Source organism: Cyprinodon tularosa, unplaced genomic scaffold (genome assembly GCF_016077235.1).
Source record: "Cyprinodon tularosa strain WSP-4 unplaced genomic scaffold, ASM1607723v1 ctg463, whole genome shotgun sequence".
NCBI lineage: Eukaryota > Metazoa > Chordata > Actinopteri > Cyprinodontiformes > Cyprinodontidae > Cyprinodon > Cyprinodon tularosa.
Genome location: NW_024039189.1, coordinates 1,092,924 through 1,120,665, shown reverse-complemented (window position 1 = coordinate 1,120,665; position 27,742 = coordinate 1,092,924). Strand labels below are relative to the sequence as shown.

Genomic DNA, 27,742 nt, shown 5'->3' with positions numbered 1-27,742 from the left:
ACACAGTGGAATCCAACACATGGGACTGCTGTGAGCCTAACATCTGGTAAATCATCTCCTGACAGCCTGGGATAAAGTGAGAGAAGCTTTGAATTCAGCCATGGTTTCCATCGACCATGTTACCCACAAGATACTGACTTACTTCCCATATGTTCTTGTGTTGATGGACATGCGATATGAGGGTAAGAGTTGCTTGCTTTCTGTTTTTTTCCCTCAAACATTCATGGTTACTTTTTCTCTTTGTAACGTAGAACTGTTACAGTAACCCTTTTTATGGGGTTAACTGACCTGTTTGGAGTTATGGCGGCGTTAGCTTGCTAGTCGCTAGCTGTTTGCCTCACTTAGCTAGCTCATATAGGTCTAGCTTTGCTTTAGTTTCTCTGTTTTTAGTCTGAAAACAAAAGTTATTTAGCAAAAAACGTGACACAATCTAGTCTTGCATTGTGGAAAAAGTTTGATAAAAGCTTCCCAGCTGGTGGGATATGTGGTTGTGGCTCAAGGTTTTGAAACGGACAGAAATCGTTTTTGTTGTATGTAAACAAAAGTAGTTTTTAATATTTTTTAGTGGTAGTTTGCGTTGGTTCTATGTAAAAATGAAGAGTAATGCGATTACAAACCTCTTATCTCCAACGCAATCATAAAAGCACTCTCTGCAATAAATAAAATGCAATCATAATGTTAATGTTATTTTTGACAGTTTAAGGGATTTAGGGCAGGGCTCTCCAACCTTATCAAAGACTTGTCCTATAACTCTGCTGAAACTGGTTAAAACCAAAATGATCTGGATATGTAGTTGTGATTCTTCATCCCTCAATATGTGTAATAAATAAAGTCTCTATACATAAATGGGTCAAGGGGACATATATTAACATATATTAATGTTATTGTCTAGTATGCCTGCTGTTTACTTCTGTTCTTATCAATCTGCTTACATAAGCAAAGAAAATAAAGGGGGAAAAACAGCTTGTTTTCACATGTTATTCCCAGAACTCAAAACAATTTTGAGAAATATATAAAAAAAATGTTTAAATGCACTAACCTTTTTTTTATTCTTTTAAACTAAAATCTACCTTATTTACACTTGCATGCATGGTGAAAAAGTGCCAAGTTAAAAGAGCATATATATAATTCATCTATACCAACAAACTCACACCTGGAAGCTTATTTATCAAACTTGCATACTCACAAAATGAGCTATAAAATTTCCTTATGTCAATTCCTACTTAAAGACAGTGATCTACCAAAAAAAAAAAAAAAAACTTGGCTTTGAGATGTTCGGTCTCCTAAGTCAACTCTTGCTCATGTGTATGCACATTGCAGAGGAAATGGGAAAACAGCGACACAGGCAATGAAGTGGAGAACTGAAGCTAGATTAAGTCCTTCAACACCACTTTATGTAAAACATTAATCATAGATCAATGTCATAATAATCCAGTATCGCAGTGTAATACATGCTTGCAATTTTGAAACATAATTATACATAAGGGTCATTTAATAAAGCCCTCTAAGTATCCCAAATCCTTAAACAAAGCATCTGCAATATTTAAATGTTTCCTAGCCATAATATTCCTCTCCTTAATGACCAACAAGGTGAGTCAGATGCTGTAAAATACTTGAAATATCGCTGTGAACTCCACTTTGGACATATCTGTAAGGGTGAACGTGTAAAGAAACAATGAAGAAAAGGCCACTATTAAAAGGATTGTGAGCTGAAAATGTAAACATGTGATACTCACCCATTCTGCAAACATTTCAATACCGCTGTGGCACCTGTTGGTAATTGTGTACAATAGATGCTGCTCTTCTATGGGAAAATAGGAGCATCAGGAGGGAATGCATTTACAGGGATCCCCATGATCTCCTGGCCATTAATAATGACTGGTTTACTGGACACCCTGATGCATTGCCTTTGGATCTATGCGTTGAACAGGTTTCAGTATTGAAGAGGGTGCATAGTACTAAAAGAATAATAATTAACATGCATAACCAGCATTCTATTGAATAAATGAGATTTGATATACATTTAAAACTAGCAAACAGATCATTAAACAGGGGTGAAAATGGATCTATTAAAACTCTAGGATAATCCATGTATGTATAGAGAGATAAGGAAACATCCAAGTATAATAAACTGATGTAAAGAACATGTTTTGTCCATAATAAATCTTATGCTTAGCTTGTTGGGCAGTATATCCCTTTTTTATGTTTAACAATAAATTACAGCTATTAGCTACTGTTAGATTTGTCTACTCACACCGGTGCTTTCATGGAACTGCCCCTACCTAACTCAGAGAACTTCTCACTCCACACACCTCCTTCAAAAATCTCCATTTCACCTCCACCTACTGTGTCCACGAACTAAACTCTCCACAATAGGAGATGGGGCCTTCCAGGCAGTAGCCCCATGTCTCTGTATTATTATTATTATTAAACACGGAAATACATTCATGCTGTTCTTCATTCATGGGATAATGTGGCACATAGAGGGCTTAAGTTGACTGTGGAGCTTTGTGTGCACCGGTGTGGTTTATTAAGGAAATGTGCTTGTTTTTTGTGCGCCCATGTTCTGATTATAATCTGATAAATCTGAAATCTCTTTTGCATACACCATTTTTATCTGTAGCTTGTATTTAAACTTAGAGTATTGATCTAAAGGCATCTTTGATAAAGAGACCCAAGGTCTGCAGTAGGTTCTGACCGGTGACAGTCGTTCTATTTGAAGGGATTGGACAGAAAAAACGCAATCAATAATCTTCCATTTAGATTTAGAAAGATTTAATGTCTGGACTTTCAATTTATTATTGAACAACTTCAGTCAGTCCAATGTTTGAACAAACCTTAGACTTGGATATTTCTTTAAGTTGAGTTAATCCATCAACTTTAGTAAGAAAAAATCCTTCAGCTCAAACCTGGTGTGCGTACATTGATAACGATCTTTTGTGTTTTCAGGAGTGAAATGTGGGAAGGATGGCAGTGTCGACAATCACATGGAAATGGGGAAGAAATTACTTGCTGCTGGACAGCTGGCTGATGCTCTCTCTCATTTCCACGCTGCTGTGGGTGGGTAGTAAAAGAAGCCTTTTATTTATGATGCCTTACTTAGAAAAATTATTTTCAGGAAATCTTCACTGTTTTACCATCTTTATCATTTACTCAGATGGAGATCCCAAGAACTATATGGCCTACTACAGGAGGGCTACAGTATTTCTAGCAATGGGAAAGTCAAAGTCTGCCCTGCCAGACCTGAGCAGAGTCATTGAACTCAAACCAGACTTCACATCGGTGAGTTTTTGTGTCATACTGCCATCGGCTGGTTTTGTAATTCTGTATTTTCAACAGTTCACAAAATAAGGAATGTTTTTTTTTCCTGATAAAGGCTCGTCTTCAAAGAGGAAAGCTTCTTCTGAAGCAGGGAAGGCTGGATGAAGCAGAGAGTGACTTCAAGAAGGTGGTAGGTATAGAAACATGTTTAGTTAACTGACTTGCTAAGGCAAGATTTCTCCAGCAGGGGTCAGTGTTGATCTTTTAAAGGCTCACCTTTTTAAAGTATATTTAGACATAGCCTCTTTATTGCTGTAGTGAGGTTATGTTTAAATATGGTCGCATCCATTTAGATTCTTGGGTGGCGAAGGGAACTTTATTTCCTTTATATAAAAGAAAATTTGTTAACTATTCTACTGAATAATTAGCTGTCTGCATGATTGCCTCAATATTCTACATGAAGGTTAGCAGAAGGCTGAATGTTTTTATTTTTTTTATTTTTGCAGCTTTCTGAGTGGTAGGTTTCCTATAAAATAAATTTTGTAAACCTCAGCATGGTCCTTCATTTATTGCTTTCTTTTTTTTTTTCCATATCACCTTGGGTATGTCCTTCTACGTCCTTCTTTACCACGTATTGAGACACAAAAAGCTCATCTCATTTGAATGACCAAAACATTCCAGTTTATCCAAACATTATTCTGCATTTAAAAGTTGTGGGTTTGATAAGATTATAAATGCAATAATGAAAAAGGATATTTTTCATCAAATGCTTGATACAAAGATAATGGTGCTGATGTTGTTACCCCAGCAATCTGCTGGCTTAAGATATTCAGTAAATGACCATGAAGACCATCTAATAATCAAGGTTCCTATTTATCTGTTGTGATTCTCCTATTCTTCTTCTTTTTTAAATCCTCTCTCATGCGCTATAAGTGATCTGTAGTATTTGTTTCGGAAATGGGCTAAAAGGACTGGGAATTCTGGATATTTGTGTCTGGGAAAGTCTGAAGTATTATCAGAGAGTTTGTTGGTTGAAACCGCCTCATCTTGTCTTAGCTGTTGAATGATGCTGGACTTGTAGATGATTTCCTGCAGTCTGAAATCATCTCCCCTTCCTTTGGTTGTCAGAGAGTGCTTAAATTGCATTGGGTCTCATCAGTCTTAGGGTGTAATTTCCTTTATTTTGCAGAGTACTTCCTTACCTTCACATTTGCTAGTAATAACACACAACAGGGAGGTTTCTGAGTTCAGTCCTGCTTTTCTGAATGACAGGCTGTGCAGTGAAGCTCCAGATGGCTAATCTGGAGGAGGGCAATATGCTTCAGACTAATAGACTCCTTATTGGGTGTCTACATATGCTTTTCATTTGCTTCAGCTTTGCATTTATCTTGAGCTTTCAATGATTTTCAAACTATTCAAATAATATAAAGCCGAAGCGCAATGTTTAACGATAATAGCAAAGCCAAAACATACCGGCTCAATTATATGCATTAACGTCCCCGCTTCTATCAGGTTAAATGTTACTCAACAACTTTCACCTCAGCTACACAGTTCCTAATGCCTTAAACGAGCTGATTGCTTAATGTTTGCTCAAATTTTCATACTTTTTTTGCATTGAAAATTATTTTGCAGAATTATGTTCGATGCACAGTCAAAAAATCTTCAACAAGGTTGAGGACAGATCTGGTGAAGGCCACTTTAAAAATAAAAATGTAATGCTAGAGTGCTTCAACCATTCCATCACCAGTTTTTGAAGGAGAAAGCTCCATCTCCAGAATTTATACTTTTAAGCTTGGCTGAAATGTTATAGCTGCTGACCCAGACAAGCCTTTTCAGGCAAGACAAAGATGAAGCTATGTGGTCACAATAATGACACAATGCATGCACAAAGTAGAAACACTAGCCCCACAAATAACCTTCACCCAAAATTCTTAACTAAATGGTAGAAACTTGGACAGGAATGACTGTTCAGACATTAGAATGGTTGATTGGAATGGATGTAGCATGCTAACATTTAGCTTAGAACATGGTAGGATTAGGACCAGCACATCAACATCATGGGGAATGCATGTGCTTTGTTTGAAAGCTAGGTATTTTGATATTAAATCCAATAATTTAAATGATCCTTATCCATCCTGATATGAAGAAAGACAAAACCACCTGCAAGAATTCTGCCAGAAACTTGTTTGCTACAAAACACAAGTGGTTGGTGTGCAGTTTATTTAGGAACCATTTCTTTGACCCTTTATAAGGCAAGTTACCATTTTTGATCAATGCATACCCCTTAAAAATGGAGTCCCCCGTCCCTCAGTGAAGTCTAGAAGCACAAGATCTATATCCAGCCATTCAGCAAAGATACGGCTACATGGCTATACAACTTATTTTCCATTTGACAAATTAGATGAGCCCTTGAATGATATATTACCTACTGTAAATTAAGTTGGAAAAAAGTAAAAAGAAATAAATAAATAAAAGGTAATTGAAAACTTAAAAAGTTAGTAAATGTTAACAATTATATATTGGTTTGTAAACAAAAAATGTAAGTGCCAGTATCAGCATTAATGCCTCTAATGTTATGTTGTTAAAAAAAAAAAAGAATTTCTTTTACTCTTTGGGTGTTTTTAATGAATTTATTTATTTTTTGATATTTTTCTTTGGGGAAGTTGGCGTTTCTTGTTATTACATTGAAATAAATTTTTGCCATCAAAATATCCACATGTTTTGAACGTTACAAAGGTAACAAGGATTCCAGTATCACTATTGGCTTGAAATTTTGATGTTCAAAGTATTTCACTGAGTTCCCTATAAAGGGTTAATTATAGGGCTTTATTAGAGTCTATATGTTTATTTTTTTATCCACCCTGTTTGGATCTGAAAGAGCCACCACAAACTACAGCTTGTACAAACCTGAGGGGAAAAATATTTAGAAAACTGATTCGAGGTCAAGTTAATTTTGTAGTTATGATGGACATTTTGTCGTGCTGTCGCATAAAAGTAAGCACACTATGGAAAAGAAAAAATGAGCTCATGAAACAATGAAAATATATTTTTCATTCTACAAACTGCACGTGAAATAACTTCATAAAGGATGGCTGCATGAAAGCAACGCTGATATTAAAGAGGCAAAGCTTTCCCAAACGCTACTTAAGCTGCTTTAGGCCACCGGCTCCACCTGTGGCTGAAAACTCAACATGTCTTCAGTAACCACCCCCTAGCATATTGATTGTTACTGAAGCGATCATTGTTAGCCTTTATTTCTAAGTCACAATTTTTTTTTTCTCCACATTAATGTTTTTGCACCCTTTTAAAAAGCCTTTCACTACAAGGTTATGCTCAGAGCTCTCCCTGCTGACTTTTAACCCCTTGACAGTCATCTGCAGATTTGATTGCCGCTCCAGTCATTTGTTTTTTAACCTTAAAAAAAAAGGTTAAAGGACATAACACTTGGTAGAACCAAAAAGGGAAAGGGGTAGGTCAAATAAAGCTCCATATAGGACTGGTTTATTTCCCAAAGTTAAATTTCTCACCAAGAGAAACTGAAATCAGTTTTAGAGAAGTTTTTTTAAGTTTAGGGATAAGTAGGGGCGTGGTCAGGATGATGACTGATGGATATAATTGCTCACCTGACAAAGGCTACTGATTAATGTTTATCCTGTGTCTGTTCTAGCAATGTAATAATTACTCAAAAACTTTAATAACCAGGGTGGATCAAGCTGCTGGGAAATCTAAGGGATTTTGGTCAAAGTTGTGGTGTAATCGTTCAACCCTGAAAACTGATTTGTTTCGACTGTTTATGAAGTTGCTGCAGTATTTCCTCCTCACAGACAGGGATGAGTTGCTGTCTCTCTGAAGATTTAAGGTGTTGAAACCTTTTACTGTGATAATGTCAAGTAATGTAGCAAGGGGTGGACACGATCCTGCCGTGTCAGCAGTCCACAGCTGTGGCCTGATCTAATGCATCACATTTATGCTCCTCTCTAAGCTGAGCTAGCAGGAAACCTTTTGAAAGGGTAGGTGGGTCTTTTTTTGTTGCAGCTCAGTCATTAGCAGATATTGCTCTTGTAAATATGAGGAGAATGGTTACAGCTAATGGGTTTAGACAGCTCTGCTCAGAGAAGAGGCAGTCATTGGCAGAGGAATCTACCCTGAAGCACGAAAAGTCTTGTACACATGTGGACAAAATGGTTGCTCATCGAAAGAAAAACCCACTGTGGTAACAGATATAACTTGAATTGGACAACATATATATATATATATATATATTTATTTTTTATTTTTTTTTTTTCCTAATTCTGCTGAAGCATAGTTTAAAAACAATGTCTGGCATTTATTTGTTCATTTTCATATTAGTTTTATTACTTTTTTATTACTTTTGTCCTATAGCTTGTTGTTCAATTAAGCCTTTCTCTCAAATGTTTTAGCTCAAATCCAACCACTCTGACAAGGAAGAGAAAGAAGCTACGAGCCAGCTGGCGAAGTCCGATGAGCTTCAGCGGTTGGTGGCCCAGGCACAACAGAGCTACAGCAGCAAAGACTACGCGACAGCTGCCGCCCAGCTGGATGCTATAATTGAGGTAAGATCTGACGCCCCTGCTGCTGTTGCTGCAGTGTTGAGTTTATTTTGTCAGCAAACGTTTCCATGCATATTTTCAGACCTGCGTTTGGGATGTGACCTCTCGTGAGATGCGGGCGGAGTGCTTCATTCAGATGGGTGAGATGGGGAAGGCCATCAGCGACCTCAAAGCTTTGTCCAAGCTGAAGAATGACAACACGCAGGCTTTCTACAGGCTCAGCACCATCTACTATAACCTCGGAGACCACGAGATGTCACTCAAGTAAGGGGTGTTGTTTTTCTACAGGTTTTACTTAACCTGGCTTTACTCCACTCAGCCTACTTTACGATCAGTTCCTTTACTTTTACTTTTCTGCATTGAATTGCTTTTTTGTACCTGCTCAGTAGCTGGTACGAACAGAGATGAGTAGTTGTGAGATGTGAAGTGGAAAAAATGCTGTTAGCTGATTGGCCATGGGGTAGGGCTGCAACTAACGATTATTTTAAAAATCGATGAATCGGCCGATTATTTTTTCCATTAATCGATGAATCGGACAAAAAATATTTTTTATACTAACCTCTTTATTCCAAAATAAACATTTTAGACAGAACAAACAAGCACACAAGTACAGGTTGCTCATTAACTGTACTGGTGCAATATGAAAAATAAATGTTTGTGATAAAACTACGCAAACTTACATGAGAAATGTAGCTGTACATCCACAAAATATAGGGTCCTTTGTTTCATAAAGCGCAAAAAAAGACATTTTTTTTTTTAAAAGCCCCTAAGGGGTTCAAACAACAGGCCCCCCCCAATTCATCAAATGAGTTTTTTTAGACTAGAAGAGTTCTGCCTTTTAAGACAGGAAAGTATAGCAGTTAAAGTTGCTACTTGAGAAAATACTGAACCATAGAGATAAAAATAGCCCTGTGATTCAAATTATAAATTGTATTTGGAATAAAAATGAGAGAACTAGGGGTGTTAAAAAAAACAAAGACAGATATTTACATGGGAATGTGGCATAATTAATTGACATATTACTGATCTTGCTGGATTTTATTCTGCTTTACTTCCATAAATTGCAGGATCTTGTTTACTTTATCTTTGCCAGAAGATTTAAACTTCAAAAGCCTTGCCCTCATAATTTGCAAGTTAATTTATTTATAAAGGCTATTTTAATATTTGTGATCAATTTGCGCCGTCAATCCCGGCGCATGCGCCCATCATTTGCAGTCTGGACGCTGAAACATCCTGCTTCTCTGACTGCAGCGCTGAGAGGGATTGGGATGGGGGAGGCGCCTCACAGCAGCAGCTGCTGCTGCAGGACAAGAGTAGGAACGATACCTGCTTTCACGTAAGAGTCTCCGAAAGCCGCCAGTAACACCGTAAAAAGTCGCCAGATTTGTCGCTAGTCGCTTTTAAAAAAAAAAATAGTCGCTGGAGGGGTCTGAAAAGTCGCTAAATATAGCGACAAAGTCGCTGAGCTGGCAACACTGCGCACCTGCAGCGCTGGCTCGCTCTGCCGTATTTTTTTTTCTTCCCCCGTTTCAGTCAAGTGGCAGTGATGACGGCGGCGGCGGATGACGCATTAATCGCGCGACACAACTAATCGATGATGAAATTCGTTGCCAACGCTTTTAAAAGTCGATTTTTATCGGTTTTATCGATTCGTTGTTGCAGCCCTACCATGGGGAGAAACAAGGTTTCTGTAGAGGAAGTGAAGGAATAACATAACCTTGATACCATTCATCTTTACTTATACCCTTATTTGTAAATGTTTTTCAATACTAAAGGAACGATTACTAGTATACTTTTTCCCTCTAACAGCCACTAATGATTTGCTTTGAAATACTCCAGCCTACTATGAAGCGGAACTCAACATAAAACGAAGGCAAGTCTTGCAAGAATGCAAGCCTTAACGACAATAAGACTTTAAATAAAAGACTTTTGAGAAGGAGCTATGTCGACGGTGTGGGGGTATTTTTATAAGTGACGGAAGAGGCAGTTCCTGCTTAGTGAAAGGAAAAATCCCTCAGTTAATTTAGCATCCAGAACGCCCTGTAAGCAGAGCTCTGCTGCTCTGAAAAATTCAAAAGAAAAGCTCTCTAGGCAAGCACGTTGTTAAAAGCAAAGTTTGTCCACCAAAGTGATCAAGATGAGTACTAAAAAGATCTGAGGTAAAAATCCATCGTTGTCTCCTTAACATATCCCAGAATATTATCAAAACATTTTTATTATGAATTTGGATTAGTACTCATCATCTGCAAATATTACCACAGGTACCCATACTTAAATAGCACTTTTTCAAGGCACTTTACACTACATTTAGTTATTTACCAGATTACACACACACACTGATGGTGGCAAGCTACATTGTAGCCACATCTGCTCTGATGCTTACTGATGGAAGTGATGCTGCTGTAAACAGCCACTGCCATAAAAAGTACAGTAGGCGAACCGTCTTTCCCATCAACACAACGAAAGAGACAAACAGAGCTGAGGTTTGAACTGGCAACCCTCTGCAGGATGAAGTCCTGCATCCTAAACCACTGTCTCCCCAACGGCACCAGATGCCACTCGTATTGCTAAGATTGGAGTATAAAGACTTTATAGGACACTATAATCTGTTTGCATGTGCTACAGTGATGCAGTAAGAAAGAAGTGAAAAATGTCTGCAGTGGCCATAAACAGTAAAGTAATCTCCTTTCGTTTGGTCTGCAGTGAGGTACGCGAGTGCCTGAAGCTGGATCCGGATCACAAGGAGTGTTTCAGCCACTACAAACAGGTTAAGAAGGTCAACAAACAAATCCAGTCTGCAGAGGAGCTCATCCGAGAGCAGAGGTTTGTGTTTCGGACATGTTCTCTCAGATCTTTAGGTTAGATTATAATAATAGTCATAAAATGATTCAATGGACCCAGTGCGTTTGAATCTCTGCACTACTAAGAATGGGATATTCCTGCTGAATACCAGGGGTTACATCAGCAAGTCTTTCCTTAATCATGAAGCCCTCCCACTGGTTTCACACACAGGCATGCAAATCCCATTTTAAAGTGGATGGCTGTCACATCTGTTTTGACTTAAAGAACAGTATTCATAAAACTGCATAGAGAGGCTGATGCTATTGGATCCATGCAGTGCTGACCTGTTTTCCTGCTCTTGAAGGTATGAAGATGCAGTGAGTAAATATGAGGCTGTGATCAAGACTGAGCCCAACGTTCGTCAGTTCTCCCTTCTAGCCAAGGAGAGAATCTGCCACGCACTGTCACAGGTGGGTCCACCTTACTGGGGCTACAAATCTCACTCCAAGAAGATTTACAGAACAGTGCTGTTTGTTTATTTTTTTGTTCTGAGCAGGCTCAGCAGGGGAGCAGGGCTGTCTCAGTGTGCAGCGAAGTCCTCCAGTCAGATCCGGAGAATGTAAACATGCTGAAAGACAGAGCTGAGGCCTACGTTCAAGATGAACAATATGAGGAAGGTAAAGATGTTGCCCGACCTGTGGATTTTTATCGTTTAATTTAAACTGGTGAAAACTCTTCATTCTGCTTTGATGTCCCTTACATTAATATGAATATGAATATTAGCTAATATGTATGGTAGTTAATATAGTAAGAGCTGCTAATTAAAGAGCATTCTTCGTCAGCTCTGTATTTCAGCTCTGAACGAGCTGCACACAGTCCCTTCATTGGTTCCACAGCTTTAATGCAGCAAATAAATGTCAAAATGTCTAAATTCGGGACATTTTTTCTCCGTAGTGCCTGCTGCTAGCAGGTGCTTGTGATAAATGAAAATGATTTCCATCTCCTGGCGATTAAGCAAAAGCCACATGGTCCAAAGTGTGGGGGAAAAAAGTAGCTGCTTATAGTCTGGAAACTACGGTAATAGAACAGCCTAGTCAAAGTACAGACCTAAAACCCAACATATATTCTGTTTCATACTTGTAATCTTATATAAAAAAATGCTGTCTATCAACTCGGATTATCTTGAATAACTTTTCCAAATTGAACGGACTGAAACAGCAGGTTTTGAATGAGCTCAGCCTACAGAGACATTTCTAAAGAAAACTTTCAGCAGTAAATGCAAAAGGTCTTCATACAAAGTGCTGACTCAGGCTAAATAATACAACAGAAGTTAAATAAGAAGTTGGTCTTGCTGATTTGTAATGCAAATCAAATGGTTATGAATACATTTGTTTTTATCATCTGACATTCTATACATTGTCTACCTCTTTGCCGATAATATTTCTTTAATAGGTAAGGCTACATCATGCTTTTTGTTAAATTTTTTTTTTTTTTTTTTTAACAGTGTCCTGTCTGGCAAGGTGGCAATAAGAATAATTATCTTGATGCCAAAAGGAGCCCAACAGATTTTACTTTCACAAGTGTAGCGGTATCGCAATTGCCATACTGCTCCACTTGTTTCATGTATATAAATTGCTTTATTATAATTATGCAGGGAGTTTTACAGTTCATATGGACACTGCAATGTAAGTAGAGCAGAAAAACAGAAGAAGAAGAAGGAAAAAGAAAAAAACAGGACAAAAGATGAAAGAAAGAGGAGATAGGAAGGAGACAATGACAAAACATTTTCAGTCTGCTTCAACACCTGTAATGAGATGGAGAAAAAAAAAACAAAAAAAAAAAAAACAGCACAACCAAAAAACATGGTACGAGATATACAATAAAGCAAACACCTTGAAACTATCGCTAAAGTAATATTATTAAGTCTGACATGTACTCTGTGTTACCTGAAGATATGAATGTGGGGTTTCTGTTTGGAAGTGAATCTCTAAGTACCTGAAGCTTAGCACCTGTAGTTGTTTGTGAGGGTGAACTTGTGCATGTAAAGTTGTAACCATAGAAAAAATGCTCAATAGTGGTTGTGGAGAGCCGGAGAGGCACACCCCCCAGAGCACTGAGTCCAGCGCCGGGAGACCCAAAGCCCCAGGCGCCCAAGGGGACCCCAGAAGCGAAGGCACCAAGGCGGGGCCAGCCCCGGAAACCAGACCCCACCAAGGCAGGAGGAGAGACAGCCACGAAGAAGCCCCCCAGCCACCGCCATGCCGGCGCCCCGGGGAGCCGCGGGGACGAGTCCGCGGGCCCCGCCGGCAGCCGGCCACCCCGAAGTAGGGCCGGGCACCGAACACCAGCCCCCCCACGGCGCCGACCGAAACGCCCCAGCCCCACAGAGCACCGAAACACGCCCCGCCCCCCCGCACCAAGCCCCGGCGACCGGCCGCAACACCCACCGCGACCGCACCACCCAGGAAAACACTCAGGCGGCCCCGCCCCCGGCCGGGGCCCATGCGCATCCACCGCGAACCGGCCACGAGCACCGCGGGACCCCCCCAAAACGCCCCCCCGGCCAAAAGCGCAGCCCCACCCCACCAAGACCGATGCCAACAGCGCGCAACGAAACACACCGCGCACAGAATCAGCCCGAGAGCAGAAAAGCCGCCCGGCGCAAAACCGCAAGAAGAGCAGACCGCAGCCGGCGCAACCACCCCCCCCCAGCAGCCCGAGGGGCAGCACAAAGCCAGAGCGGAGCGAACCGCACCGCCCCCCCACCGGACGAAGCCAAAGCAGCCCAGCCATGCCCGCCGCCCCCCCCGCCGCCCGCACCAGGCCCTGACACGCGGCCAGAGCAGCTCCGCCGCCCCGGCCCCCCACCACGCGCCGGCCATAGCCACTCCAGGCCCCCACCCGCCCCGCAGCCCCACCCGCCGCGATCAGCGGGAACAGAGCAGCCCCGCCATGCCTCCAGGAGGGAAAACCCACCCGAATACCCAGCCAGCGCAGCCAGCCCGCCCAGAACATAAATAAATAGGTAAATAAATAAATTAATTAATAATTACAATTTAAATAAATAGGCAAGAGGAGAAGTGCGAGCGGAAAAACCGGAGCCCAAAACAGGACCCAAGACCCGCACCCCACCATGCCGCGCAGCTCCCCCCCCCCCGAACCGATACCACAGAACCGGCATAGGAAAGAAACACCGCCCAGGAACCGGCATCGTAGCGAAGGCACCGGCACCGACCCCGAAAATCCCCGAACAACACCCAGCCCCACCCCGAAGCGGATCCAGTCCCAGGCCCCAGGGATCCGAGGCCCCAAGGGCACCCCATCCCCAGACAGGAGCCCCAGCAAAGCCCCGGCCGGCCGGGGCCAGCGGAGAGGCCAGGAATGAGCCAGCAGTCCCCCGGACGGGGGGAATGGGCTCCGCACTTAGCGGAGACTTGAGATGTATTTGGGAGAGGGTGCGGTTGAGACCCCAACCTGGGAAAGAAAAAAAAAAAAAAAAAAAAAACACACCATCTCAATCATGCCTTCCCTCCCTAGTGCCCCCACTCGTACCACAGAAAAAAAAAAAAAAGAAAAAAAAAAAATTGAATAAAATAATAATAATAATAAATAAAGAAAATAACAACGCGGACACACATTCACACATAACACTCACATTCAATAATACCAGGACCAAAAACCCGGTGACACCGGTGGTCGGTCCCGGGACTATCGGATGACCCCATAAGTGAACCTAAAATCCCGATGTGAGGGGAGGGGAGCGGCGACACCGCCACACCAACCCATCTCTTTCCTGCTTCAAGCCCGGCCCCGCACACGGACCGTACCACCCCCAGCAAGAGCCCCCCCCGGGACCGGGGCCCACCCATCCCGCGCCGGCCACCCAACCAGAACCGCCCCCCCCCCCCCCCCCCCCCCCCCCCCCCCGAAAAAAAAAAAAAAAAAAAAAAAAACCTTCAACCAGGCACTTCATGCCTCTCCATCCAACCTTCTTTGGGGAGAGCAGAGGTGACAGCCCCGCCACCAGCAGGCCACCTAGGCCCCGCAGCCAGCCCCAGCCAAAACCACGGACCAGGTGGCCCGCTCTTCCTCCAGGCCCCAGACTCCAGGCGGCAGCCGGAGAACAGGGGTGTGAGAAGACCCCGATCCTCACTGCGCCCGCTCGAATGCGGTGTTGTTGCGTGTTGCTCTCAGATGCAATTAAAACTGGGAGTACCAAGAGGGGGTGTCCGGCACACTCCACCCCCCCTCCAGGAGATAGACGGTGCCAGCACACCCCCCCCCCCCCCCCCTTCGACAACCCTCAATGTCTAGATGCGAGAGGGGATGGAGGAGGCCGACCGTGGTGAGGCCCATAAAATAAGCCCCCCCCCGGTGGCCCTGACCCCCACCCCCCGAAAATGGCCTACATAGATGTGTGTTGTGAAAATGATGTAGATGGAAGTGTCTAAAATGCAAAATAAAATTGGGGTGGGGGACGTCATCAGAAGGTGTGGCCCTCCAGTAACGACCCCCTCCCCAAAAACCTACATGTGTGGCCGAGTGATGGAGCAGGCAGAGGGAGGATTTCGGGGATGGGGAGCAAAGGACTGGGGTGCTTGCTGCACTCCCAGGGAGCCAGCTCCCCCGCTGACTCCAATAGGCACCCCCGTTCCCCGAGAGCCCCCCCAGAGAAGGGGGCCCCACCAGTTTCACCACCATAGCCCGGGGGCACGGGACCGGCAGCAGGACCCACCAGCCAGCCGGGCACGGAGCCGACACCACCACCCCCCCCCCCCCCGTCCTGTCCATCCAAAAAAATAATAATAATAATAACAAAAAATAAATAAGTAGATAAATAAATAAAAATAAATAAATAAATTAAAAGAGAAAAAAAAAATATATATATAAAAGGAAGATAAGAAAAAAATTATAATAATAAATAAATAAATGAATAAGGGGAGGGACAACCCCAGCCGGCCAGCCAACGCGCAACACGCAGAGCCCCCACCCCGGACGAAGCCCCACCAGGGGGCAGCACGGACCAGGACCAAGACAGGGAGCCAGACCCAAAGCCCTTCAAAGATCTTCTTCCCTCTATCACCACCCCCCACCCCCCCTCCGGAGATGTAATCCCTCCCCTACAATAACAATCAAGCTACTCACCACACAAGCGACAGAAGACATCCAGGCCGAGATCATACCTACTCCCCCTCCCTCCCCTTCCCCCACTTACAGAGTGCAAACCCGTGAGGGGGTAAGCACTTGCCATAGGTGTTAATGTCTATGCCCCCCCCCCAGCCCAGCAGGCCCCGAGGCACCCCGGCACACCAGAGGCCGTGGCAGCAGGGACAGACAGCCGGGCGTACACCGGCCCAGAACCCAAGCAGCACTCCCCACAGAACCCGAACCCCCACCGGGGACCCCGCCCAAGGGCAATGCGCCCCAGGGATCCCAGACCCAAGGAGCCACCCCAGACCCACCCCGCAGTAGGGCCGGGCAATGCCCAAAAACCCCCGGCACCGGCGCCAGCACCCCCACCCCGACCCCGGCCCCCGAACGACTCCCCCCCGACACCGGTCCCACAGCACCAATCCGAAGAAGAAGAAAGCCACACAACACAGCTAAGCGCAAATCCCGAGCCCCACTCCAAGCCCCGATCCCCCCGCCCACACACCCCCTCCCACACAAAAAAAATAAAAAAAAATAATAATAATTATAATATTCTCCCCCTCACCGGAGAAGAACGGCCGCAAACAAGCCAGTGCCCAACACCCACCGCCACACCACGAGGACCCCTCCACCCAGATGCTCCTCCCCAGAAAAGTCAACATGCCTGCCCTCCCAGGAGACAGGCAAGCCCGCCGAACAGGAATCCCCCCGGCAGCGCACCGCCGGCATGCGGGGGCCCGAGCAGCCCCAACAGAAACAACACCGGAAGGCCGACACGGACGAACCGACGGCACCAACCAAGCCCCCAGGCGGACTCCCCCACCCAAAAACACAACGAAACCACCCCGCCCCCACCGACCACAGCCGCAAGGCAAAGCAAAGGACAGAGCAGCCCCACCCGGCGCACGCCAGAGAGCCAGAGCAGCAAGGCCGCCCCAGCCGCCAGAAGCCGGCACAAGCAGCAAAAAGAAAGCAGCAGACGCGACCCCACCACCCCCGCCGCGCCCGGCGCGAAAGCAGCACGACCCACCCCGCTCCGGCCCCGCACCGCCCACAGGCCGCCGAGAGGAGGACGGCCACGCCGGCCACGGCCCGTCCCCCCCCTGCCGCCAAACACCGAGCAACCCTCCACTCCCAAACCGCGCACGATGCACCGCACCACGCGCCACCGGCACCCGCCCCAACAGAGCGAAGCCACACCCCGACCCGGGGGCACTCCAAGGGGAACCCCGACGCCCGCAACCAGCCCACAACAGACACACACGAACCCCGGCCACAGGCGCGGCCACCCAAAATTGTTAAAATTTTTAAACTAAAAAACACTCAGAGTATAGAACAAAGAGCTGCTGTTCTGTTTCTCCGTTCTTTTTCAAAATGTTTTACTGCTTTTAACTGTAATAACAGAGGTTTAACACAAGGGGTCCCTGTTTCCCCGTAGTTAAAGCAGTTCCAGGATCGAGTTCCCTACCAGACTTCTGCACAGTCTTAGCTTTTCTCAGAACTGTTTGCCTCTGGGTAGATTTTTTTGTCCTTCTCCCTCCTTTCTAAATGAAGGATATGATAAATGTTTACTTTTATCTGAAATGACCTTGTCTGTGGCTACGGAGTGGCTAAACACAATGAATGTAACATTCGCAGCTCATGTCCTCCACATGACTCTTAAAGCATTGGCTGCAGATTATGCCCTGTGAGTTTCCTCCAAACTCCTGACTGGGCTTTGCTTCAAACTCTTCAAGGTTTTTGGGAACATTTTACTTTTTCATTTAACTCAAATATCCCAGTTCTTTAACAAGGAGTTTGCTTATTATGATGTGTTGGGGAGCCACTGCTGCCACAGCAGCCCTTCATTGGCCATTATCCATCAACAGTTGCATTTTAAAGTTTTACTTTATTTCATTACTAAAATAATTAAACCTTTCAATTATTTTCTAATTTGAGGTGCAACTATGAACCAGCATGTGTAAAAAAAAAATGAAGAGCAACTATGTTATTCTTTGCTAGCAGGAAATAAGATGCTAAGTTTAAAATTCCTGTTGAAGTTAGACTTCAAATCGTCATTTTGGATGTTTCTTTTAATGCCAGCCAACAGACCATAGAGGCGCTAGTTGTAAAGGCCAGTATCCACATGCAGGGAAAAGTCTGTAAAACCAAACTTAAAGACATCAATTCAAGCTGTCCACTCCTTGTTTTATGTTGACAAAACATCGATTAAATCTTAACAGTAAACATAATTTCCTTCAAGTCAGCCAAGAAGTTGAATCTGTGCCTTCTTTAACCCCATGTGGGGTTTTAAACTGTCAGCACGCAGGTGTTTGATTCACCTGGGTCCTCCACGGTAAACAAGGCTCAAAGCATCCAAACAGGTGCTCACAAACAGCCTGAAGCCGACTCTGCTGCTTGCTGACTACTGTTCCATTAGTGGAGAAGAAGCTGCAGATGGAAACAATTAAATGAACACGACACCAACAAAGTTACAGCATGCAGGCCAATATTTATGAAGTGGTAGGAGCTAGAGAAGGTTTATAATGGCATATATTTAGGTCATTTCAGGTAGATGTCTCTCTGCATCTTGCAGAACATTCTAGTGTTTAATTAAAAGATTTTGACATTTCAGGCGTAGTAATCCACCTGCTGATCTCTTCAAAAACAAATCCTTTTTTTCTTTCAAGTACAAGTTCTTATAGAAAGAGAATTGTCAACCTTCCTGGCATTTCTTCAGCTTGTCTGTTGTATTTTGTAGTTTATTCAGGCGCCACCCTTTTCTGCAGCTTTTAAACCCCTGCCTTCAATATACAGTGCAAAGCCATTTGAATAGATCACTTCTCAGTCAGTAGATGCATTTAAATCAGCGCAGACCGTGGCTCCGTGTGTCAGCTTGACTATAATGTTAACTCCTTGAGGAGTGCGTATGGCTGCAGTTAACACGCATCACAGTGATTGCCTCAGCTGTGTTTTTGGAGTGATGGAGCCAGCTGGCATCGACTGCACAGAAACACAGTTTGAGGCGTCCGACTTTGATTAGGTCTTTTAATCTAATCATTCTGCTTTGGTCTAAACTATTTCATTGCAGCTTCGACTGTTTGCTGCAGCCACCAGCAGCTGTATTTATGCTGGGGTTGATTCATATATAGGTGGACTATAGATATCAGTTACACTGGGTTTGATATAAAGGGACCATGTTAAAAAACAATGCCATCTGTAAATTGTATAGTTATGCAGGATTTTGTGTTTGTATGACTTGTATAGAAAAGTTCACATCTAACTTGAGAAAATTGATGATTAAGGCTTTTAATCCTACACCTGTTTTGCTCTCTCCTTCCAGCCATTAAAGACTATGAAAACGCTGCAAAGCACAGCGAGAATGACCATCAGATCAAAGAAGGTCTGGAAAGAGCCCAGCGACTTCTTAAACAGTCACAAAGGAGGGATTATTATAAGATTCTCGGCGTAAAGAGGTGCGTGTTGATCGAAGGATCTTGAATATGATTGGAGAAATTAGAATGTTTTAATTCTAAGTTTTCCATTCATAAACAAATAGTTCTACTCACTAAAATGACAATTTTTTCAACTGTCTTTTTCAGTTTATAGTTTTGGAAAAAGTTTTCTATACAGAATGTCAACTTATTTTTTGTTGTGGCTTATTTTGACATAGAGATGTAATTAATCTTCTTAGTTTTCAAACAAAATGCACTGATAATAATCTATCCATGTTTACAGAACCGCCCAGAAGAAAGAGATTATCCGCGCCTACAGGAAGTTAGCACAGCAGTGGCACCCTGACAACTTCCAGGACCCAGAGGAGAAGAAGAAGGCAGAGAAGAAGTTCATAGACATTGCTCAGGCTAAAGAGGTTCTCACCGATCCAGGTAAGGAGCCATTTCTGCTGAGTCTGGGCAGCTATTAGAGCCCATCATGCCGTAAATGTCAGCTTCTTCTGGAGTTGCGTAACACACCTCACTGCCATTTACTTTATCCTTTAGATCACTGTTATGACACTTCCACATAGTCCAGCAGAGCCGTGTCAAACTATAGAAAGCTTTAACTTCCTGCAGTTTTTACACTTTTCAGTAAGAATTCATCACAGTGCCTTTTTTGACTAAAATAATGGATCGTCACATTTGAGTTTGTGATGCAATAAAACAATTCTGTATTTTTCCATGTCCATTTTGAATCTAACTAAATTAATCAACAATAAATTATGAATTTGGTGAAATAAACTGAAATCAATGGTGTTTTCCAGAAATGAGAACCAAGTTTGACCACGGAGAAGACCCAATGGATCCAGAGAGCCAGCAAGGTCATCATCACCCCTTTAACGGAGGTTTTCACGGATTCCAGGGTTTCAATCCATTTGGCTCCGGACCCTTTAACTTTAAATTTAACTTCAACTGAGAAGTCTCATCAACAAGCACAACTAGAACGGACTTCTGTATCTGCCTCCCTACTTGAAAGAGAGGTTGCTGACCCAGTGACTTTCATTAAAAACCATCTCAGTTGTTGAATAATGCAACTTCAGAAGCGACTGGGCTGGATTGTCTTATTTGTAATCTGCCTTGTTTGAACCGGCTTTTCTGTCATCAGTAACTCAATGCTGATGTTTGGATTGTTTCCTCATGTTGCATCCTCTGCAGTTCACATCAACCCTGATTAAATTTGTTCAAAACGACACTATTTTTATATGAATAATTTTTGCTGAACTGTAAATAAAGAAGCTATTTATGTACATGAATCTGGATTTGGTGAAATGCTGTGAAGAAAGAAGACAAACGTGCCTGAGTTATTGTCAGGAAAAGAGTGTTTTAAAAGCATATTAATGAATGTGGTTTAGTTGTGAAAATGTTGAACAGATCAACCGAGTCCTTCGATAAAAGAGATGGTAAAAAGGTTTATTCTTTCAACACCTTCACGTAATCGTAACAATTATTTCTGATTGACAAAGAATGATGAACAGCTGCAAGAGATGCTTGCCTGCACCTTTATTCAGATATGAATCTTAAAGATGTACCAAACAAAATGTTCCTGAGACCTGATCTTCTAGGAAGTCAGACAATGTTAAATAATTCACATATAAATTAAAATTATACATACTACCCATAAAAACATGACAGGAGGATTCCTTGTTTTTGGAAGGGAACCTAGGGCACCGTTTGTCAAACCCCACTCTGTAAACACTTTGGTTTTCCCTCACTGGCTGCCTTCTCTCTGAGCCCAAAGTCTCTATAAAGCACCAGTTAAAAAAACTGCACATGTAAAACTATATTGATATATATTTAGACTTTTCCGCTGCAAATATTGGCCTTTTCTCATTTTACAATGACACAAGTACAGATTTATGTCCTCGCCAAGTATGTTCTAGAGAAGAACACAGGAAAGAATATACTTGGGGAGAACGGGAGCACACGGAATAAATATGGGAACAGAAGCGTACCCGTGATGTCGCCACATATTCGGCTTGTCTGGAGCTGCATTTCACCTCCTGTTATTAATAGTCTCTAGATAATACATTCTTTTTTCATTTAGTGGGGGAATAATAAGGAAAAGTCAGATTAACACAAATCAAATGAACATTTTACCAAATAAAACAAAAAAAACTCCATCAGAGCCAGCTGTACTTTTCCCACGGCTATGCCGAGAGAGGGCTGCTGCAGACGGACTATGGTTAACCCTGGCTGCGGTTAGCTTCAGGGGTCCGCTGCTTGCCATGGTTCTCTCATTATCTGAACTTTTTTGAAATTACACTCTAAATCCATAAATGGGCCAAATACTGATGCTTAAAAGTATAATGCTCTCACCTCAAATGATCTTTAAACATACTTAGAGAGATACTTATAGAACAACGGCAAAAGAGAAGAGAACGTACTACTCTGTTTTGTGGGAGCTAACCTGGAAGCTGCTGCTGCTGCCGCGGTGCATGCTGTGAAAGCTGTCAATCCCGAGAACACTCAAGTCTGCTCTGATGCATACAGGGTGAAGAGGGAGGGGCGGGAACAACATCCGGGGTCTTTGTCCGTTCTTGATCTTGTGTTCTTGTGAATTGGAACAGTACTGGGGGTGAGGATGATGACGTTTAATAAGAACATGAGAACGCAAAAGTACACTTATTGACAAACAGCCAATGTTTTTTGAATATCGAGTCACACTATTAAATGACTAAATCAGATGTTCCAACCACCTGCATGGTTGGATGTGTAAAGGTGAGATAGGCCTCCACTGAGCGAAGGCTGCATTTCTGGGTTTCTCATGTAACCATGAACCTAACCCTTAAACCTTGTGTAAGATGCTTACAGAAGTTATTGAGGGTCCATTCCACAAGTCGATGTTGTCAACTTTTACCGCTTTTGGTAATCTAGTCTCTGTACTGGCACAATCTTTAGGAGTAAAGAAAACTGAGGAACTGGATCAGTATTTTCCATTGTGGGAAAAGGAAACTGGAATACATCTGATTTTAAAACTTGATTAATTTTTTTGCTTTTTGCTTTGATGATAACCAAAATGAACACAAATAATCACTTTGTTTTCTTATAAAGGATATCCACTCTAGCTTGAGGTTCATTAAAAGAACAAGCTAAAAAAAATCAGTCTGGAAAATGAATCATTTCTATGAACGTTGAAGCCAAGGTCAGGTGAACAGACACTTAAACCTGGCGTGAGTAACGTTGGTCAGGGACTGCTGGACAAAACAACAGACATGCAGGGTAAAATGAGTGAAGGCAGGACCTACTGCTACATTTACAGTGTTGTTAGAGATGCCATGTGAGGAGTAATCCTATATTATAGGTGGGTTGGGTTTAACAAATGGCTGACTGTCTATAATGCAGTTTGTGAAATCTATAAACCGTCTACTTTGGTTTGCCATTAAATGGGAAAGAAAAGTCTTGCTTTGCAGTTAAATTAAGAACAATATAAAAACAGCTGAGTTTATTATAATACGAAACACTGAACGATATCAAGATCAAGGCCTGAACAGGGCAACATATGCCAGATATTTCCCTTAAAGCAAACATGTATTGCTTTAAAATGCTGTTTATGATTTTCCTCTAGCAGCATACCGACAGTCTGACCATCGAGCTTCAAGCCGTGGGTTCCTGGCTGCCCTTTAACAATTAAATCCTGTGCTGAGTTTGTGAGACTTTTACTGCCTTCAGAAGCAGATATGACAGCTCTGAAAATATCACATCCTTTTCATCCGGCTGGGGATGGAACGCTCCACAGCTATGTTTAGCTGAAACTGCCTGTCTTCAAGCTTCACAGGTGGCCTGCGTGCAAAAAGGTGCTGCCAGCTTCCTCTTCACCATGCTTCTGGCAGACGCTAAAGTTCATCCCGCCGGTTCTCTGCCGCAGGAAAGAAATGCAGAAAATGAGCACTTAATACACCAGAAAAACAACCTAGATAAGGGAAAAGGTTAAAGCGTGCGGAGGAATAACAGACAAAGGTTACAGTTTGATTAATTCAACAGGAAACCACTGAGGAATGATTTCTTTTCCCTTTTTCTTTACCTTTTTTTTGTGGTGAGGGGGCAGGCGTCTGTTCCTGGACTTGCCTTAGCAGCTCCTTTATCTCCTTGTCATATTCTACCCACTCAGGCACGATCCTCGCTGCAGCCATCAGCTTGGGCTCTTTGGTCTTTGGATTATTACACTGCACCGGAAAAGCAGAACAACACATCGCTCACACATCACCCAATGGCCCTTTGTTCATACAAGCCAGCTACCCAGTCCAAGTGCAGTCTGCGACAGACATTTGCACCTAATCTGATTTCCAATTTGGTTAAAAGGACATTATACCCTGCATTGTGTCTACGTTCCCAAGTGGTGACCTACAGCGCACCGAGACGATGCTTCCTGTTTCAGTCTGCTGGAGCACGTCCAGTAATTCTCCAAATTAGTTTAGGGCACTGTAGGACTGCTCACCGCCGGCTGCCTGCTAAATGCCAAGAGCCTCATGGACATTAGAGGTTGAAAATAAACGTTTCTGTGCTTCAATTCACAAAAACATAAAAGGTATTTACAAAACTTAAAACATTGGGTTCACTCCAATAAAAGAAATGGGTCAACTATAAGAATCTAGCTGTATATTACATTTTTTTAAATTAATTTATTAACATATAAATACAGTTGTATGTAAAAATTGTACCTTGATAACACAACAAATAAAAAATGTGTTGATATAAAAATGTTAATAGTATCTCTTCAAGTTATGTATTGTGTTTTTGCAATGCTATGTTCACACCAAACGAGAATTCAGCAGCAAAGAAACACCGGCTGCTTCCTCTTTGATGCTTGTCCACATTAAGATCAGACGTAAAGTGTTTCCAGATGCTGCTGCTGCTTTTCTATTCAGTGGCAGAGAGCAGCTTTGCTATGTTTGCTGTTATAAGTGGGTAAAAAGTAGTTTTAATATATTTTTAATTGAGAAAGTCCACCTCAAAACTAGGGTTATCAAAAGTATCGATACTCAAAAAAAGTATCGATACTGAAATGTTGTATCTGGATACAATACTCATTTTCAAAAGTATCAATACAGCAATCTAAAGTGCAGAATAGTGGAAAATGCACTTTCTGAACACTGTTTAATTGAATAATTCTGTGCATTTTTCAGTTTCTGACTTTTTTTGTAACAGGTGCAGCTGCTGAGAATTATTTTTATTTAACTGGTTTGGCTAGTGTCATTGTTATGTCTGCAAAGCATAGCCAAGGAAGGAACGCTTAATTTTAATTTTGTAAGTTTTTTATCAAACTTGCTTAATATTGTGCACAGCATACAACCTCAAAATATTATTCTTATTGTTTTTTTATTTATTTCTTGTATTTTTTTAGTAATGAAAATATTTCTGTTGAATTTTAGAGTCTGTTTTTATCCTTGTGGTATCGAAAAGGGTATCGAGTATCGAATATTTTACTTATTATCGGTATCGAGTTGAAAAGTTTAGTATCGTGACAACCCTACTCAAAACATATGCGCAGTAAGTTCATCAAGATTACTATCCTGCCTTAAAATAATATTTCTTGTCAGAGCTGCTCAGACCCCACATTACGGTGATCACTGGGAATCCCCAGCTACAGCTGCCTCAGGGCGGCCAGCCACTTGCGGGATTTCATCTACTGTACATGGTGACTGGAAGTAGATGTATGTGTCAGGTATGTGGTGCAAACTGTAGACACCAGAATATTAAAAGTGAACATATTTTGCCAGCAGGTTTTCAACATTTTAAGTTAAATTGATAAACTGTTTGAGTGGAGTGATCATAGCGCTCGCAGTTCTTATTATATAAAAAAAACTTTCCTCTTATGTAAACATAGTATAGTTTTACCCCGTTTGTGTGTATATATATATGTATATATATATATATGAATAATGATGAATATAAAAGTTTCTAAAAGTATAGCAGCCCAAGCCAGAGGTCAAAAATAAGTCTAGCATTATAGGCCATGAGATCATAAGGTTTAGATCTCCAGGACTCACCAGGTCGATGGTCTTAGCTGTAACTTTAGAGGCGTCATCACACCACGTTTCACACCACAGCCACTCCTGAGGAAGAGACTTGATGGCCACCTGATGGATCATGTTGTTAGGAAGGTCCTAAAGTAGGAGAAGAGGAAATGATGAAAGGTAATATAGAGATCTACCTGGTTACACCTCATCTATGCCTTTTTATGCATTACAGGGGGAGTTTATGTACCTGGTCCAGGTTGGACAGACTGTTCGGGTCTTGGCTTAAAGCTTGGTACTGACCCCGCAATCTGTCTCCAGCTGCAATTTTACGGAACTTCTTTAAATCCACCACGTACAGAGCGCTGGATGATAGAAACAACAAAAGAGCTTCACATCTCTGCCTTTCAGGTTTCATCATAGTCGTATTTGAAATACTTCTCATTCAGTCCACATTTATGAATAAAAGATAGGCTTAAATTGTGTTTTCATCAGAAAATCCCCAGATTGAACAGAAATCAAGTCTTCAAAACATCCCTAATTTTCAATTAATCTATTTGATGTTTTATTTAGTGAATTGAAAGGAAGAATAAGAACACGCTTCATTCTAATGTAAAGAATGACACGTTTTCATTTGGTAACATCAGTGTCAATTAGAGTTAGCTTAGGTATGTTGTTTAATCAACAGTTTGTCTTCAATATTAATGCGATGTGGTATCAGTGTGTTTTTGTGTTTCTACAGCAGTTTCTTCAAGGTCATGGGGAAAAACCAGAGTTTAAGTCTGTTGCCTGGTTGGATTATCAGAATAAATTAACTTTTCAATAATATTCTAATTTTCTGAATATGACTGTGTCTCTCAAGGTGTACTGTGCCTTGAAAAATCAATAAATTCCCTTTGCATTACAATTATAATCACCAGAGTATCTTCAATTTAACGTTCTGGGATTGAAGGCAATAGGCAAACAAGAGAGGTCCATGGTAACTGGACAAAAAGTCCCTTTCTAGATATACAAAGCTGACAGACATACCACCGAAGACATGTAAATAATCTGCTTTGCTTAATGAAAATATAGGGGGGGAAAAACAGAGATACGCCATATTTATATATATGTATATGCACCAGAGACTCTGTAACAATAACAGGAAGAACCCTTTTGAAGACGCCGTATGTCATGCAGGTCTAAGTTCCAGCATCTTTAACATTCTGAATGCTTCTGCAGAGTCTCATCTACAGGAATAAGCAATTTTCCAAATTATTGCTCTGTTTATCAGTAATGCAATAAATGAAGTTGCGCTGTTATGATGCAATAAACAAAATGTAGCTCTGCCTCTGGAACCGGTAGGCATTAAACCAGCCATGTAGAAAATACATAAACATGTTTTTATGTATTTTTAATCTCCTGAGATTTTCCTTTAACACTGCTGATGCCGCAGTTTCTTCAAACAAGTATCAGAAAATACCTTGTGTCTTATATAAATAATCACAGATAATTTACTAATGAAATATGTGTAATTTGAAAAGTTTCTAAAGTGTAAATATGTTATTTAGAAGAATCAAATCTTAAATTTAGTAGCACAAATGTGCAGCTATTAAGCAGCCGTTTTTTGTCTCACTTGCTGTAGCTCTGATCCTCCTAAATATATAGGATGTAATTTCCGTATTTTGTTAATATCTCCATTTCTACAGCATCCCGCTAAGAGGTATTCTGCAGATGTGAAAGATGTCTCAAAGGAGACATCAGGCTCCTCCTTTTAATGGGAATCAGAGAATGTGGAAAGCAAACGGCATAAACACGCAGGTTGAAAACCGCTATCATGATACCGATTATCTTTGATTGGAGCTTTTGGTTCTTGTTAAACCCACCAATAGAAGAAAAAAGCATGTGTGTTGTACTCTCTCTGGTCACAGATTGCACACAGGACACATGCTGCTCTGAACTAAGAGATTTTGTCAGGAAGATGGAGAGAGATAATTGTTTTCTTTTTTATTTTCAGCCTGTAGTGAAGCAGAGAGTAAATTTGTCTCAGTTCATCTACTGGCTGCTGGCTGATTTTCCATTAAACTGAGGGAGACGTCAAAGCCACACACTGTCAAGATCTAAGAAAGACCATGACAGAGGAATCTAAGTATTATTCATACTTTTTTAGTCATTCATATTGAGCCTTTAATGCTGTATTTCAACAGCCCATATTCCAGAGAAGACTGGTTATATAAGAACAAACCTCAGTAGTTTAATAAAACATACTGTCAATTAATTGTGGATCCAGCTTTTAATTCAGACGTTTTTGGCATTGTTTAAGATCCAACATTTCTAAATAGTTTGATCCTGCTTTCTATTTTCCACAAGCAGTTATGATGTGTGTTCATGATCCCGGTTCCTTTAGAACAGCAAACTATGGCTCTGTCCCAATGTCCACCCATTTTACTATAGAGGGTACTATACAGTGATTACGCCATTTTGGATGAGTGTCCAAGCATCTAGTGGATTACTCGAAGTATTTCACATTGCAAGTTTAAAAGTAGTGATCATCCGTGGTCGCTAGACC

At 41.9% G+C, this 27,742-nt stretch overlaps 2 protein-coding genes across 4 annotated transcripts in view; one reads left to right on the top strand and one right to left on the bottom strand.

Annotated features, from left to right (window-relative positions):
• Nucleotides 1-100: 100 nt before the first annotated feature.
• dnajc3a (DnaJ (Hsp40) homolog, subfamily C, member 3a) lies at nucleotides 101-20,493 on the top strand. The gene is made up of 12 exons (XM_038301221.1): nucleotides 101-182; nucleotides 2,950-3,060; nucleotides 3,158-3,282; nucleotides 3,377-3,451; nucleotides 7,683-7,835; nucleotides 7,915-8,096; nucleotides 10,536-10,655; nucleotides 10,978-11,083; nucleotides 11,170-11,290; nucleotides 19,087-19,219; nucleotides 19,482-19,630; nucleotides 20,005-20,493. Exons 1-12 carry the CDS (start codon nucleotides 101-103, stop codon nucleotides 20,154-20,156), a joined length of 1,509 nt encoding a protein of 502 aa, XP_038157149.1. The 3' UTR covers nucleotides 20,157-20,493.
• Nucleotides 20,494-22,284: 1,791 nt separating this feature from the next.
• Nucleotides 22,285-27,742, bottom strand: part of uggt2 (UDP-glucose glycoprotein glucosyltransferase 2) — a 63,848-nt gene continuing 58,390 nt past the window's right edge. For all 3 annotated transcript variants that reach the window (XM_038301214.1, XM_038301215.1, XM_038301217.1), the window contains 4 exons: nucleotides 25,445-25,559; nucleotides 25,228-25,344; nucleotides 23,262-23,403; nucleotides 22,285-23,096 (listed from right to left, as the gene is read on the bottom strand). In XM_038301214.1, coding sequence (XP_038157142.1) covers nucleotides 23,074-23,096; nucleotides 23,262-23,403; nucleotides 25,228-25,344; nucleotides 25,445-25,559 — 397 coding nt within the window. In that variant the 3' untranslated portion in view covers nucleotides 22,285-23,073. The remainder of the gene's footprint in view (nucleotides 23,097-23,261; nucleotides 23,404-25,227; nucleotides 25,345-25,444; nucleotides 25,560-27,742) is intronic.